Source organism: Scatophagus argus, chromosome 5 (assembly GCF_020382885.2).
Source record: "Scatophagus argus isolate fScaArg1 chromosome 5, fScaArg1.pri, whole genome shotgun sequence".
NCBI classification, from domain to species: Eukaryota; Metazoa; Chordata; class Actinopteri; family Scatophagidae; genus Scatophagus; species Scatophagus argus.
Window position 1 is genome coordinate 3,828,521 of NC_058497.1, and position 17,487 is coordinate 3,846,007.

The 17,487-nt window shown below is 41.4% G+C and overlaps 1 protein-coding gene across 3 annotated transcripts in view; it reads left to right on the forward strand.

Moving 5' to 3' along the window:
- Window positions 1-1,044: 1,044 nt before the first annotated feature.
- usp2a (ubiquitin specific peptidase 2a) overlaps window positions 1,045-17,487 on the forward strand; it is a 41,694-nt gene continuing 25,251 nt past the window's right edge. Inside the window, exons 1-3 of one of the 3 annotated variants that reach the window (XM_046388432.1) lie at window positions 1,045-1,264; window positions 3,704-3,827; window positions 14,460-15,291. In XM_046388432.1, coding sequence (XP_046244388.1) covers window positions 14,518-15,291 — 774 coding nt within the window. In that variant the 5' untranslated portion in view covers window positions 1,045-1,264; window positions 3,704-3,827; window positions 14,460-14,517. Of the gene's footprint in view, window positions 1,265-2,519; window positions 2,885-3,703; window positions 3,828-14,459; window positions 15,292-17,487 lie in introns of those variants that run through there. The other 2 variants (XM_046388434.1, XM_046388433.1) reach the window with 2 other exon arrangements.

The following is a 17,487-nucleotide window of genomic DNA, read 5'->3' on the forward strand; positions in this document are numbered from 1 at the left end:
TTCACTTTGATGCAGACGCTTGCACACTCCAGCATGAGTGACTGCTTGAGTGCTGGAAGAAACAGTCTCAGAAGTGATCTATTAAATAACTATGATATATTAGTATATAATATACATATATTGTATGACATCTCCTTCAATATATGACCAAACCAGCCATTAGTAAACACAAGGTATTCTTTCAATAAACCTGATTATTGTAGGAGAATTAAAAGTTATGATGAACACAGATGGAACATGTCAAGTTAATATGACAAAATCAAAATAATAATAAAAAAAATCTTTTTTTTCACAGCATTTTTGTGTTGACTTTTAAATTATTATACATTCAGAACATCGCAAAAGTGTCTACTAAAACAGGTTTGTATAGCGTAATATAGTGTATAGAAAATATGTGTAACTGCTCTGAACGTAACAAATTAACAACAATGATCACATACATGTTTCAGTTTACTTTTATTTGCTTTCTTAAATCCGTTATATTTATATATTAATATTAATATCCGTCCTATGTTACCCTATTACTACAAAGATAACAGCAAAAACTTTCAAAATGATCACTATGTCATCTATGTTTTTACACCAATTTTTTTTTATACCAATATCATAGTATTTAATGACAGTTACAGCTGCATTCACAATACCAACAAAGCTCAACAAAACCTGTATTTTTGAAGTGACTGAAGTTCTGCTTTAGGCTTTGTATTTTCCAACAGTTTTTCATTAAAAACATGAACGATATTGTTTGGAGTTAGCATATTTAGCAGTGTTTACCACTGGAAAACTTACCTAAATAGCATTTCTAGCAGCGCTCAGACCTACAATTACAAAGCGGTATTGTAAATGAACGATTATCTGAAATAAGTAGCCATGTTTCCTATATTTGTGAACGTTGCATTTTTTTCAATGAAAGAGAACTGTGATGTTTACGCTCATTACCATGGCGATGGTGTAGGAGGCGGTTCACTGTTCTGGCTGGTGACGCTTGCATAGAGGTATGAACCAATCAGAAACAAGTTCTGTTACCGGACTGACGTCACCTTTAAAGCGAAAACGACCGTTACTTGGTTGCTGAACTCTGCAACTGCCAAGGGATAGTACATATGGTTGAATACCAGCGTTGTGTTGATTAAAAACCATGGCGTTGCAGTCTTCTACATGATCCTTCACAGCGTCTTAAGTTATGGTCACAAACCATCCATAAAAACACTTTTTGGGGGGCGTTTCACTGGCCGTTTGCATCGGGATGATCTCCAACTGTGAGGTGAGTGAACGCATTTAACTAGCTACCTTACGCCACCATAACGCTGACAGGCACCGTCCTCTCCTGTGCACAGAACCGCAAACTCCACTTGTGTTGTCGGGAATAAACACATTCTTACCAGTCACCTTGGAACCCATTTAAGAAGTCACTCTGAGCCACTAAAATATTCTTCTTGACAGTTCCTAATGTATGTGCAATTTCAAGTTTTAAGAAATGTACTAAAGAGCTGTCCCGCGGCGTATTCAGGGACAAGAATAAAAGCTGAACCCACTATAAAAGTTCAGCTTTTTGTCAAGTCAAGTCTCGCTTATTCTGTATGATACAGCAATGTCTAAAAGATTAATGGTGTCCGCGCTCACACCTCAGATGAGCGCGGTGGTCTCTGAACACACTGGCGTCGTATCCCCGTGGCTGCCCTGGTTACAACCATAATGTACTATTGTTGAGTTAGCTAGATAGCTACCGAACTGACCGAGGCTACATCGACGACATAATAATGCAGGTTCATTCTTCTGCGTCGTGTTAAATCAGTACTCAGTTTTCTCTCAGTTCAAATGACTTGGGGGGACGATAAGTTTTCGCTGTTTCAGTCTCCTCTCCGCCCCCTTCATGGACAGTACTCTGTCAAAAACTGCCCCGCTTCCATTACCGAGTAACGCACCCAGGGACTGAGTGGTTATCTAATCACGTGGAATAACGTTGTCCACATAGTTTCTGAGATAGAGTCTTATAAATACAGCGATATCTGTCTCATGTCAGTGTATTTCGAGCCACGTACAAACGGCCGCACTGCAGTGCATCAGCTATGGCTTCTGTGCCAGTGTCGTCCCATTTCCTCCGAGTGTCATGTAACGCTATACCCCTCACAGAGACCGTCCACCACAGCACTACGTCTGTCTTTTTCCATTGTCTTGCACACATACATACGTCAATTCTTTTCCTCTGCTTCCTGTGCTTTATTTGGTAATTAACTGGTACCATGTGTTTTTCATATACCAGTAGTACAATATGCGTCTGTGGCCAGAGTAAGGGAGATATCTTGGAATATGATTTTAATTTGGAAGAAATTTTAATTATAAGCTGAGGATTTTGTATGTCATATAGGGCTGAAATGCAATTACTACCATCAGTGTTAAAAGTGATGACAAATTTCACTTTGATATGTGAAATTTCTGAATAACTGACAGCCAGCAAATGACTTAGTATGGCAGTGTATACAGTATCTATGCCATTTGATATGCTGTGGCACTATTAGTGGAGGAACTCAGAGACACCAGCAGTTGAATCATGAACCAGTGAAACTTGCCCCTCACGTCAGATTTTCATTTCAGTGAAAGTAGCTGATATGCTGGCTACAGCAGAGTAAAGGACTTGATGCTCACCCAGCCTGCCTTATAAAAAGCCTAATGCTAGTCCTTTAAGAGCAAATTGGAATTCCACTGAGTGTTGACTGACCTGTAGAGGTCATAGGCATCTGCTATATTTACCGGCTCTGTAACTTGATCTGTGGCATTCTGGATTGCTGTGCTCATACTATCCTCTCACACTCTGGGGCCACAGCCTCCCAAGTAGCACCCCATTGCATTCTGCCTATTGGCCTGGTCGCTCAGAACAACAAGGGTGAGCCTCTTCCAAACCAACTTAACCACCGCTCTTCCTCCCTTTTCTTCTGTTAGGTACCTGCTTGTCAGTAGAATGCCTACAGCGTAGGCTGTTTGCTCAGCTGTAGGGTACGTCTTCGCAAGGAGACAGTGATAGAAGACACGGGATATGGTTTCAGAAAGTTCTGGATTTTTCTAACATGAGTAGAAGAACAACTCTTTGGGGTAGGGCATACCACCGACTGAGATGGGTGCAGTTTGCATTGGATAGAGAAAAACGTGTGTGTTAGCAGGTTGTGACAGCAAAGTAAGAGCTTTGAAACAAGTGCTGCTAGAGCCATATATTGAAGCTGTGCAAGGTGGAGTCAACTTACTTAACTGGACTTTTCTGGATTTGATTATATATGGGCTGAAGGATGCATCACCAGTCTTTAATGGTTGGACATGAAATCAGGACAATGTGTAGGCCGCTGGCCTGTACGGTCACTTCATGCTGAACACGTCTACTTTAAAGACAAACAGTTTGCTGAGCTGAGAGAGAGAGAGAGAGAGCTGAAACAGATTAAGGAGACACTGATTTCTGCTAGCTTTGTCAGTTTATAGGCTGAACAGGCAATATGATATTTCTCGCATGCAGCATTTGCTATCCTCTGCCCAACTGGACTGTGTTTGGCAGCGTGTCGATTTAGTGATGCTGTTTCTGATGACGCTATCTAAATAAAATGCCCCAGTTAACAGAAAAAGATAAAACCATTTTAATGTTGCTGTTTGGTTGTTGTGTCTGTTGTGTCTGTTGAATGGTATTTGTCATGTAACATGTCTGTGTGTGTTTCCGCAGGGCTGATCAGTGTCACAAAGCCTGCGCGTTTGTGTGTGCACTGTGGGGTAGCAACAGTAGAATGAGCTGCCCCGGAGCCGTCACAGTCTGTGGGGACTGACACACACCACTACAAATACGGCAGGTAACTACTTCACACACGCACACACATAAACAGAAGCTAACCCAGTTGACAGTGTGAAGCTTTAGGTATCCACCAGTGCATTCCTGTATAACATAAGTTATTGCATGGTTCAGATGTATGACATCAGAGCTGAATAGTCCCCTCATGAAAGAGAGTCATAAAAAGTTATACTAATAAATTACGTGTTTTTCAGCTTATCAGTGACTCAGAAATGACTAAACTGGAAAGGTGATGCTGCACGTCAGTTCCTTCTCATTTTACAGCAGTGCTGCCATGCAGACATTTAGACTATGACACTAATAGGACATTTCAGTTGCAGCTTACACTGCTAAAAGCGTTTGATGATGATAATAACATTGAAAAACAAGTGGGAAAACATTTAATGGTTTTGTTTTCACACACAAATTGTCAACACATCCACAGCATTAAACACCAAAAATGCCATGCAATGCATCTGTTATGTAATACAGTAATGGTAGCATGTTTGTATATCTAATGGAGGCGAGTTTATTTTGGGAGTTTGAGAAAAATAATCAAGAGAAAGCCCACAAAAAACAAAAACGGTTTAAGAAGCTTTTTAAAGTTATGCACTGATTTGTCTTTTCTAAAACTATGCAGGGATTTAAGAAACAACAACATCAAAACCACAGTCACCTGTAGTTCTCAGCCTTGACCGCCAAACCGCCTGAAGTCTTTGCTCTGATGATCTGAAGCTCCTCCTAGGGGCCACAGGGCACGACAGTTGCTTTTAAAGCAGGCCAAGTATTGCCTTCGATGTCAAAAGTAAGAATTTAAAGTCAATCCTAAAAGCTAAGCTGACTGAAATAAAGTGAAAAAAACTGGTCTTATGTGGGATCTATGATCGGTTTTTATTAAAAGCATCACTGCCTGGAACTGAGATAGACAGGATTTTCAAAGGCAGACAGAGACAAAACATTACAGTAGGTGAAGCATGACTGTGCTAAACTGTTCCTGGTAGAACTATAGTAGTATCATGTATGTGTCCTGCCATTGCAAACCAGATTACAATTTATTAAATTTCCCATTGCATTACCAAATATCTCATCTGTGTACAGGAAGAAGTGTTTATAAAATGTTTTGAGCAAGTCTCAAAGTCTCTAAAATCAAAAGTTTATGACATCTTCATTGGTACTGATGAGCTATACTGTGGCCGGTGACTGTCTCTTTGTGAATGGATAGGAAGCATGTGTGTTAAAAGTGTGAATTAATGCTTTAACCTCAAATCACTTCAAGCCACTTCTGTGTATCTAACACATCTCTCAGTATCACCCAGGGGTGACAGAGATTGATAGGTGTTTCAAATAATAATGGTATCTAATTGACCAAATGATTAGCTCTATAAACAAAGAATTATGCCAGTCAGCTGCAGAGGCGAGAGCATCAATCACTGTAGCCTGCTGATCCAGTCCTCTCTGAGGTCATTGCTGCTTTTCTGGCCTCTCCTGTGAGCCACCAACAGATGGTGGTAATGATAAATGCTAATTAGCTGCTCCTCTCCATACACATGTCATGTTGTAGAAACTTGGTTGTGTTTTACAGTGTTTGAAGGGTGTGAATTGTTTTTGAGAGTTCAGTAAAATATATTCATGGGTGGGAAATGAAAGGTGACAGAGCTGTTACGGCCTGAGCAAAATCATGGATATTTCATCTCCTCTGTCATTGTATTTTTTATTGTCACTTTTGTGGGTTTTATTTCGTTCCGGGACTGTGCATTCCTCTGGCTCATTCCCTTTTTTCTTCATATCTGGCTGTAAATACTGAATTATATACAACATTGTACTGCTGCACATTTAACTTGGCTGAGGGGGACAACAAGTGTTGAATGGCATCTAACCAGTCGCTAGGGAAGGCTGGAGAAGGTCCAACTATGGCCTGTCAGAATAGCCAAGTAGTCAAGCCTTGTGTTAATACGAAACAGCTTGGCAACTAGTTGTAACGGGCAGAAAGGGAGCGCAGAGGCGTCAGTGTGGCCCTCACAGACATCAGCGGTCTCTTATTCGCTCACATTTCAGGGTATATATAGCCGCCTGTAAGAGCAAGCCAGCCCCAGAACATCTCAGAGTCCTCCTAATAACCCTCATGTGATATCTAACATTACTTCCTGTGAGAACAGCACTGCAGCTACATCATGATAGTTTTTGTGTTTGTGCCAGTACAAATATTATATTGTGGTGATGGTAACAGTAGAATGTCCTGTGGATTTTTAGGTGTTATAGAGAAGGCCAAAAAGCCATCAGTCAGAGGGTTTTGTGAACTTTTTGCTAACATGTTTTGTTTTATATCTTGCCCCCAAGAAGCAGAAAAAATCAATTAATTCAGGAGTGGACTGCCACCATTCACTGTAGGCTGGTTAGCACAGCTCGTTCTTCCTCGTATGTTAATTGATAGTGACAATACCATTACATAGATGATGAAGATGAAATGATCTGATGAGATCGAACAGAAGTTATTCAGGCAGAAGTTAATGAGTCACATGCTGAATTCTGCAATTCTATACTTTGGTTGAAAGATTGACTCCATCTCTAATTTGTTCAGCAGGTGTAAGTCTTGGGCAAGTTCAGCCCTGACAAAACATAGCAAAACTTAATTTTAAACAAAAGTGGTGATGTGTTGAAAACCGTTTTGTTCAAGCATGCTGCCTTTTTAATATGGCAATGATTTTACATTTGGTAATACCTCTGACACACACCAAACAAGAGAAAACATATCTTAAAACTGTTGCGCACTGTTTTCAGGAAGCATGTCATTGAGCCTGGAAAGCATAGAAAAATGGAGCATGGGGTTTCTCAAATTCAAGGATTTGCCCTTGGTAGAACAGGTCCTTCCACATCAGGTTCTACAGGGGCCTGTCAAGTCTCCATACTGGCATGAGGAGAACACATACATTGTAGCAGAGTAGTGAGTGTGTGTCAACATGTCATTGTAAAGTCCTTTAATTCACGTTGCATCCTCTGCAATGCTGTCCCTTTGCTCTTTGTTCACCATTTTTAAAAGACCAGCAAAGCACTTTGTGTGTAGACGACAGATGGTGATGACAATGCTCAGCTTGGATGCAAGTCACTAATCAAAAGAATAACTAAAAGAGTACAGTTGCAAGTATACACTCGGGTGTCCTTTTAATAGTTTGTGTGAAGGACTCAGTCCTTTTAAAGGAAATTTAAACTATCCTGCACATCCGAACAATCTTTTGGTGGCATTCGATTCTTAACATCCTTGAAATTCAACCAACCAATCAAAACTTTGTAGGTGGGATGAAGAATAAGAATGTAATCTTCCTTGATAGTGAGCTAGCTATGTACCGTAGTTACATGCATGAAAAATAGGTCAGACAGTCCTGATCAAGTGTTTTTATCTATAATCCCCATCTGAGTCCTTTAATGTTAGCTGTCTGCCAATACCAAGTCAGACCTGATACTTACAGTTACATAGCAGCACAAGACCCGGAATGTGAAGTAAACATGTATGTGCCACAATAAACAACAGGTGGTGTCTACTGACTTTGGTGCACCTTAGGTAACATATTAAGTTGGTCAGCTTAACTTGTTCATATCATATGAACGAAAGTTTAGGAGGAAGTCCCATTAAAATGAATGCGATGCCATCAGCTCAGGGAACAAAAACTCAGGCTGAGGGAAAAAAGTAAAACAAAATTGCAATCCATTCTGATTATCAATCGCACTTCGCGCCTCAGAGCTCCTCTGACTCAGCTAAGAATGAACTAACCATTTACTATAGTGCACATACTCCCACCAGAGCCTCTCGCTCAGAATCACCGGAGAGTATCCGTGCTGATGTTACATTCATGCGATGTCACCCTGGGGCACGGAGAGTGTGGCATCCTGCGTCATCACACGCACTCTCCTGCCCCGCTTAAGATTGGCTCTGCTCTCTGATAGGCCAGGGGGATACCTGGCGGGACAGTATGCACCGTAGGAGATCTGACTCATTTGGATGATGGATTTTACACAGAGGCACATTTTGGCAATCTAGCAGACACAATCAACGTCAATGAGAATTTGCAATTTATGTGTGGCTATGAAATGTCTATATAAATGTATATATAATAAATATTTTTATATTTATATTCATAAAACATAGTTGAAATGCGGTCATACGTATGGTTTATATTATTATAATAACAGAAATCACATCTTCAAAACTCTTATTTCTTATTTCTCAGATCCTTAAAATCAGAATAAAAGGTAATTTGTTTTCCCCACATGATGAACACCTGCTGAAAATAAACAGCAGCACTGTTCAAATATGAATCAAGATTATATTACTGCATTGCCTGTTGCACACTTCAGGTGTTTTCAGAACCATCATTTAGTGTACTGTTTAGCTGTACTAGGAGAAAGTTTCTTCTGTCCACCATGTTAATAACCAGCTCAGGAAGGAAGAAGAGGGACTGGCATGCACTAACGTGCACACTCACATGCACTGCAATGCACGTGCAGCCAGTCCGGCTACCAGAACAAGCAAATCATACGCATACACAAAGGGATTGTGACTTCAGTCTCTGCTCAGGATGACATTACTTTCCTGTATCTTTACGTAGCAAGTAGTTATGTACATTTTCAGAATTTCAGATATTTAACCTCCAAGTTAAACTTTTTAAGTCATGAACCAAGTTGTAACCCAAAACACTGACCTGAAAGGTGCTAACAGCTCCATTGAGCTGAGGAGAATTGCAGAGTCAGGTGATATTTATCTATGGTCACCACAGGCAAGATCTTTGACATTACACAATGAAAATATTATAACCACACAGCTTTAGTACCGAGGAATACAGTGGGGGCTTGCATGTTGAAAAGTAAAAAGTGCTCCATCAGTAATTTTTTTGCTTTAACCACTAACCACTATTTGTGTTTTCTCTGAGTCTTAAATCCAGTTCCAGGCAATGAAAGTGAGGTTCCTAAAATGTTTGTAGCTTGGTTTCCTGAAACCTGCCCAGTAAGTGAAACCTCATCTCTCCAGCTCTTTGCCAAGGATTGCCAGCAGTCAGCTGCTAAAACCTTCTCTTCCACTGTGCTAATGTGGTCACTCCTGCCACACTGTTGACAGCTCCCTTAATAGAGATTTAATAGAAGCTTGGCAGACCAGCCAGCTTTTTCAAAGTAGTAGAATGTTTTATTTTCACGTCGCTGTATTTTTACCCAGCGTTTTCCTCTGACCTTTCATATTTGATTCTGTTACACAGCAGCACAGTGGCTCATTAGGCAGAGCTTTGTTCATTTCCTTGGTATTTTTTAAAGGAATACAGAGCAGTAAGTGCAACCACTACTCTGCAGCTTTGATAGTAAGTCTGCACTGGTTAATGAATATGCCCTGCTGATACTTTTAAGTCCTTTATGTGTAGGTAGCAAGCAAACAAATGCAGCTTGTTGCCACGGTAGCTATGGTAACTACTGGTTAGCGCAACCTCAGGGGAGGCCGAAAATGCAGAATAGCCAGAGTGCGCTTGTGTGTGTGTGTTTGTGATGCGAGCTCGTGCGTGTGTTGTTGTTTCCGTGGAGACATCTTCTCTCAGAAGTGAAATCCATAGTTCGCCATCATCTTATCAATCCTGGTTGTCCATTTTGTGTGGTGTTACTCCCACGGGTGTGACTTGCTGCTTGCACTTCACACACTTCACAGTTTGCCCACCAGACTAGCCTGAGCTTGTTTCACTCAGCTGCCCTGGATCTTTGGCTGTGACACAGCTGGGGGAATACAAAGAGGTACATGCTTGAGGTAGTTAGAGTGAGGTTTAATCAAGGTCAAGGCAGAACTGTCAAGGGTTGGAAAGAAAAAACAGGTTGAAAGGGTCCAAAATATCATAATAGCCCCAAATAAATACAAGAAAAGCGCAGAGTCTTTGTTTGTTGTTCATTACTGGGTATTGCATAACTGTTAATTTATGACCCAATGCTTTAGCAAAAAAATATGTCTATACAGCACATCTTACTGACAGGTTAGCTTCACTCACACAATTTTTTCAATCCCTCTGTTTACACTGTGTGAGAAGTCACGTAATGAAGTTTTGAGCTAGTGTGATGATAAGGATGCTGCGGTCTTACCAGCTGCAGCCTTGTTAGTGGGTGGAATTTTCAGTGATGAATAAGTTTGCCTAAATCAAAGTCAGCTATGAGCTTTCACAATGCTGCGTGGTTGCATTCAGGCAGGAAATTACCAGCTCAAATTACCAGAGCATGTGCACTGCAAAAAATGATCAGGTGTTGGGTAGTGCAATATTTTATTAGAATCTCTTCCACGCAGATTATGAGCCCATTATAAGCATAAATACTCCCTTTCATATTGTATAAAACATAACAAATAATGAATATAAAAATAATGGGTACAGGAAATCTGAATGTTGAAGGCAATATGGAATTAGGGCTGTCAGGATATTAGATTTTCACTACCCAATTATTGTGACCAAAAGAATTAACGATAACAATATTATCACAATATCTATAGAGAATTTGAAAGACAATATGTTATTAGTCAAATTATGTTTATCTTTATTTATTATGTGTTTTGTCTCTTTTGGCAAATGAATTATGCTTGAATTATCGGTGTAGGGAGGTGGAAATGGAGTCTGTGGCAAAGAAAACAGTTATATTTAATGAATGGTGGAAAGGCAAACAGATGAACCGATGAACAAAAGATCTGTACCGGATTGTTGACACCACATTATTAGATGTGTATTATTAACATGATATCAATATTTCATTTTTAGATATCGTGGTTAGCGTCAATACAGATATAATGTGACACCCCAGCATGGAAGAATATGTGTAAGAAAACACGACACACCTGATATTTATTGTCAGAAGATTTGAAGCTACTGGCTGGTGAAGGACTGATGCTCAAACACAGAAACGCGTGGTCAGTGAGCAACCTTTGTAGGAATGAAAGTGACATGATCTTTATATGTAGTCACTAGTTCATAATGCTTCCATGGTTTGTGTCTCACACACAGTTGTATGTACGTTGACTATTGCATTTTTTTTTTTAAATGTGCTGGGTTTTAGCAAGAATTTGGCCGTGATGCTACACCTAAACAGCCACAAATTCAGCTAGTTTGCTTTAGCAGGACTGTGTGGGTGGGACTGGAGCAGATTTGATTGACAGTTGCCTGGTAACATAAGCAAACATCATCCGATTTTAATTAAAGTGTTGCTAAATCCTGATTGGTGCTGTGTTCGGTATGTGGCATCGCCTTTTTCCAAGTGAGCCTCACCCTTCTGTCATGTGAAATAACTTCACTGTAACTTTGGAAAGTTGTGTGTTTGTGTAGGACCACATCACTCCTGGTCTCTATTGCATAACAATTTAGATGTGATAATAAAGGCTTTAAAAGTCTGGACATTTTTGTTTAGGCCTTGAAAAGTGATTGAATTCAGCCTGGCTCGTTCTGCTGTAGTTCAGCATAAAATCAGGTCTGTATAATCACTGTAAAAGGCTTAATTTCCTGGTAGCCGCTCTGTCTGCATAAGAGTTATTGCACCAGCTTTGTTTGTCTAGATTCTCTATTCTGTGGTTATGTTTGAAACCATCAGTAAAATGCTGTCCATCACAGCCGAGCTCACAGTTGGCTGCTGGTGCTTTCATTCACCAGTGAGGAGAGCTACAAACCAGAATGATACTGTTTTACACTTCAGGATTCAGTGTTAAAAATTTGTTCAATTATGCACTGATCACCTTTAGTCTTAAGGAGATGTTTGGACCTTATGTGTCTTAAAGGACAGGTGACTCAAACTAACACACTAGTTCTTTATCCCATGTTGTTCTTTATCCCACATTGCAAAAAACTTGGCTTTGGTAACTGGCAAAGGTAGTGGTGGAGAGTAAATCCAAATACATGGCCTACGCCTGTCAGACACGTACTGGTGATGCGGAAGTACAGTGTCCATGTTTTACCATTGTCCTCTGCATTACAATGTCAGAACAGAAAAAGTAGCCCTCTGAACACCACTGCTGGCAGACTGTCGAAACAACCCTTGTTCGTCGACTAAGCCTTGCTGTAGCTGGCGGACTTAAAGCAAGGCCAGCTTCTTGGTGCTGTTAGCCTTGCTGGCTTAGCAGTATCCCATGTGGCCACAGCCGCCTGGCCTGCCTCTGTGTGCTTTGGCCAGCTCACTGCCTGTCTGCCTACTTCAGATCTGTATGCTGAATTATTGATAGACCTGTGGTCACAGAGAGACAGAGAGAGAGGCATAGGGAGAAAGCGATAGAGACCAACAAGGAGGGGAAATTACATTGAGGAGGAAAAGTAGGTGCCTTCAGGGAGCAGCCAGGGTGCAACTCAGGAAGAAAGAGAGTGAGAGACAGAGAGGAAGAAAGGATAAGGAAGAGAGAGAGAGAGAGAAAGAGAGATGAGGGAAGAGGGACAGATTAAAGAAATACGAGCCTCTGTTACTGAACTCAACACTGATCAGCAACACCAGATACTTTTATTTATTCAGACGCTGCTGTGAATGTGAGCAACAGCCTATCCCTGCATCGGCCGGCACAGGAACACACTGTACAGCCTGCCTGGCTTCACCTGCAACACCCAGCTGGACTGAGAGATGGAGGAAGGGCGCGATGTTGCCCTGCTAGAGAGGGGATTTGCAATTTGAGATGTCAAAATAATTGGGAGAGATTCTGTTCCATATTCGTAATCATCTCCTTGATTTTAGAACGGGATTTGTTTTGGCAGGAGAAGCTGGTTCCAGTGAGTTTTCCAAGTGAGTGGGATTGAAAGCCCAGTAGAAGATGCTGTGCCTTCCTTAAGCATTAGATCATGCCTCAGTAGTGTACCAGCATGCTTGCTAGTTAGTGCTAATTGTGTCACTACAGATCTGTCTCTACTGGATTGTATATCATGCTCCTCAGAGTCGTATGGGGATTAAGCAGGGTCATGGTAAAGTATCCATGCTTTAGGCATTTTTCTGCCATTCTTGGAAACCTCAGGCCAGGGTAACCAAGCCTGTAATATAGACTACTACTTAGACAGTGAAGGCTTTTCATGTCACTGGGCCTAGATAGACACACATCTGTACACCTCTTTTTTATTGAATTCAGGTGTGGTATTGGACTGATTTTCAGGGCTTGGGCTTAGCCCCTTAGTTCCAGTGAAGGGAAATCTTGCCTCAGCATATCGAGACATTTTGGACAATGCCATGCTTCCTACTTTATGCCAATTGTTTAGGGGAGGCCCCTTTCTATTTCAGCATGACTGCAGTGCAAAGCAAAGTCCATAAAGACATGGTTGGATGAGTTAGGTGTTGAAAAACTTGACTGGCCCACACAGAGCCCTGACCTCAACCCCACTGAACTGGAACAGACTGGAGATTGCGAGTCAGGCGTTTTCATCCAACATCAGTCAATAGGCTGAAAGTCCCACAGAAACACTCCAAAATCTTGTGGAAAGCCTTCCCAGAAGAGTGGAAGCTGTTTGTATTTAAAATGCAATGTCATTAAAGTCCCTGTTGGTATAATGGTCAGGTGTCCCACTACTTTTGTCCAAATAGTGTATGTACAGTAATCTCATCTAGCACTCAAGTACTAAGTACTCGTACTCAATTTGCATTACTTGAGTGATCTCTTGCCTTGGAAACAACACATTTTAGTAAAACTATCAGTGACCCTTTTTTAATACATCATTAAAGTGCTACAGGATAATTCACATCCTCACACCTTATTCCAGTTGTACGTTAGTTTATCTCCTGGTAGTTTTTCCAACAATGATTTTTTCAAAAGGGCATTAAGGATGAAAATCACGTTTGGTGGAACTAGGAATACTTTTTTAATGCCCTTTGCCTGATCATGGAATGATGAAACACTTTCATTTGTATCAACAAACTACAGATTTTTACCAGGACGTCTGCATTAAAAGCAGAGGCTGTGCAGTTTGAAGGACATTTGAAAGGCAAAATGCTTGGAGAGCAGTGCATGTGGTGCACTGCTGTCTGACCACAGTGTCTTTTATTGTACCTCCACAAGGAGTTGCATGAGTGAGATATACATTGTGCTTTAAAGTTGGAAACAGTAACAATATCTTTGCAGGCCAATGCAGTGGAGACATTTCAGATCAATTTCGACTGCATTAATACTCACCCACTCAAAAAAAATCAATTTTGTTGACAGTAGGAGATGTGATGTCCACTCCAATAAACTGTCTAAATGAAGGAAGTTTCAAGCTGTAACTTGATTTTGATAACATATTGCACTGGCTGAAAGCCAATGGCTGCTTGAAAGACATAAAAAAAAGCTAAAGCACCATATCAGTCTTTGAAAATGGGTTTCAGTAATGTAGAGGAAATGTGATTTCTTTTTTTTGGTGGAGAAAACATGAACACAATACTGATCCTTTAAATAAGAGGACAATTAGTGTGATTGTGGTAATGTGTTACCAGTAAGTCTGAAATACATCTACTTAGATTTACTTGTTTATGATATTATGTCAAAAGGTGTGAGCTTTATTTGCGCAGTCTTGAATCATTTTGTGTATTTGAAAGCAGATTAATGCTTCATGAAGCAAGCATTAATGGTGTCCTAACTGCTGGCTACACTGAGTGTAAGTATTGATCTGATTGTTGCTGATGAACTAATACTCGTGTCTCTTTGTGGCTGTGGCTGCAGTCGATGCAGTCTTCCAGAGGCTCTCCCTCCCTGTGGCTGAGAAACCAGCAGCAGCAGCATGTCCCGCGTCTCCTCTACTGCCAAGCGCTATGCCGGCCCATCCTACACCAGCCACTACAGCTCCTACGGCTCCTCCCTGACCTCGGGCCTTAGCTCCTACAGTGAGCGAGACAGGCTGTCCTCCTACAAGTCCCCCACATCCTCCTCCTCCTCCTCCTCAGGTTACTCCTCCTCCAGCTATCTTAGCAGCTCCGCAGCCCGCAGCCGCAACTACAGCACCTCCTCAGACCCTGACCGCGACAGGGGTCGAACCATACCACGCACCGACATCCTCGGAAGCAGCAGCAGCAGCCGGCGGAGTGAGAGCCTCAGCAGAACCCCGGTGAAGAGCTGTGGAGGGTCAGGGCTGAGTGGGGGGTCAGCTTACACCGGCTACACATACTCTTCGTCCTCTACCCAGTCCAGCTACCTCTCCTCTTCACCGGTGGCCTCAAGCATCTCGCTCAACCGACGAAAATCTGTATCCCAGAGTGACTTGAGCAGGGACCTGGCCTCTTTGGGCCTTGGTGACACCTCCTCCTCTTCCTCCACCCCATCCTCTTCCACCAGTGCCCTGCGGAGCTACCGCAGTCGGACCAACGATGTGGCCAGCTCATATGGCACAAGCACCCGCCCGGGCTACTCAGGCCTGTCGCGGAGCTCTACTCAGGAGGCCCTGTCGCGGAGCTCCACCCAGGAGGCCTTCAGCAGCAGCAGCAGCAGAGCATTCAGCTCCTCAACATGGGAGCCGAGCAGTAACGGGTTGTCTCACTCCCCCACCAGGGACTCCATGGTAAGAAAATGTCCTCTGTTCTCGCATGCTGGTTTTTACTGAGGATATACTGCTCCAGAGGGATCAATATCCAGGGGCTGAATAAGGCTGAATGGAATCATAGCTGTAGTCGTCACCACTGAGGCACACTGGTTTCGGTGTGTTGGTTTCACACACACTGTAAAGCTCTACAATGCTTTGTGGCTTCCGACAGTACTGTTTTTTTACCAAATGGTGGCACTATTGCTCAGATGAATTTCAATACACTTGAAGCGCTGGTTTACAGTAATATATCAGACATGTTTCACTCTCCCACATGGCTTTAACATGCTCTTTTGGAAGGTTGTGTGAGTTATTCAGTCAAATAACACTTACAAAATGTGTTATTTATATATATATATATATACATATATATATACATAGCATAATTAGAAACCTGTCATATGCAAACTGGAGGTCATTATTGTAGTGCACGTAAGTCGTTCCATGGTCATGCGACAAATAAGCTCTCAGCATGGATACCTGACCCCATAGAACCCAGCACTTAGCTAGCTTAAACCTCTCTGCGTGTCTATGATGAGCTGGGTCTTCAGGCCACTTGCCTCGTCCCCAGGGTCAGTATTAATCACCTGAGCTTCCTCGGTACAAGTAAGAAAGCACAACTGACCCACTTCTCCCTAAGGATTAGTCCCGATAACCACTTACATGAGTGGAGGAGGGTGTGAAGAGTAGGGATGGGGGTGGGGTGGGGAGGAGATACACTCAAAAGTGTATTGCTTTGCATTCCAAGAACTTATAACCATGAATATCTCTTAAAATACTGTATATTTAGAATGAGTGGATCGAACACATATTCACTGTAATATTATACTGCACGAGGCATACAAAAGTTTCCATTTAAAGCAAGTTCTGTTACACATCATGTTCATTATATTACACTCATTACACTTATTGTTGTAACATTTGTTCTTAAACTAATTACCACAAACTCTCACATGAACCTGTAAATCTACTGCATTGAAATACTTCAGAAGTACCACTGGAAGTAAAACATGTAGCTGTTATGGACCTCCTTGAGCATATTAATGTGCGTGTGTCAGACTGAAGCATAGACTTGTTCACATTTCTCCAACAATGGTGCTATTATCAGGGTTTTTTACTGACAAAACAGCTAATCAGATATTCAAGAAAATAATCTGCAGAATGACTGATAATGAAAATAATCTAAACAACCATATCATAAGCTAATTCCTCAAAATGTTCCAGTGTCAGTTCAGGTCCTATTTTACATAACAGAAAAAACTAAAGGTTACATTTATTATTGGATATTGAACTATTATATTTATAGTGTTCAGTGTCCAGCACATGAATGCTTCATTATATGAGGTTTATTTTGACAAATAATACACCAGTTTACCGCTAATTTGGTTTGGTAACATTTAGAATCATTTATACCCTAGCACTGAATTTCAGTACCGGTATTGTTTTGATAGAGCTCTTTTCACCTATTCTGGCTGATAAGTTATGTGAGGCCACTGTTCACTATTTACTCAGATCAGAGTACCTGCCCCACACACTCTGGGGAAGTTTAATCAGCTAAATTAATTAAAATCACCGTTGTGTGTTTATCATGGCAGTGCACAGCCTTTGAAAGAAACATCCATTTGAAAACATAAGAATGTGTTGAAATGTTCAATTATGTAGGTCTTGTACACTGTGTTGTTGCTCTCATGGATGCACTTAGCTTATAGAATAAGTGAGGTTTATCATTATTTAGTAACTGGTCTTGTGTTGGGATTACCTGCTGGGAATGCATTTTCTAACCAGTTAGCTGTTGTTTCAGTTCATACAATTCTCCATTCAGAAGGTTTACTTGACCCAACGAGACATACACATTATCACGTCATCAACATAAAGTATAACTGACCCTTTCCTCCAGTGGATTTGGCAAGCTTGAACTTGGCTTCTGTTCTCATTTAAACTATGAAGTAATCAACACCTATCTATCATGCAAGGACTGAGGAATATATGGCTTTAACTGGATGTCACCAGCTGGGCTATTTGTACTGTTAATTAACCCCAGGCCTCTGTTACTCCAAACACACTTAATCACCCTGTTCCCACAGGACTGGGCATCTGTACTGATAAACATTATAGAGCACAGTCTGCAGCCTCAGTCAGGGTTCTGAGCTTGATATTGTTTTATATTTTTATAAT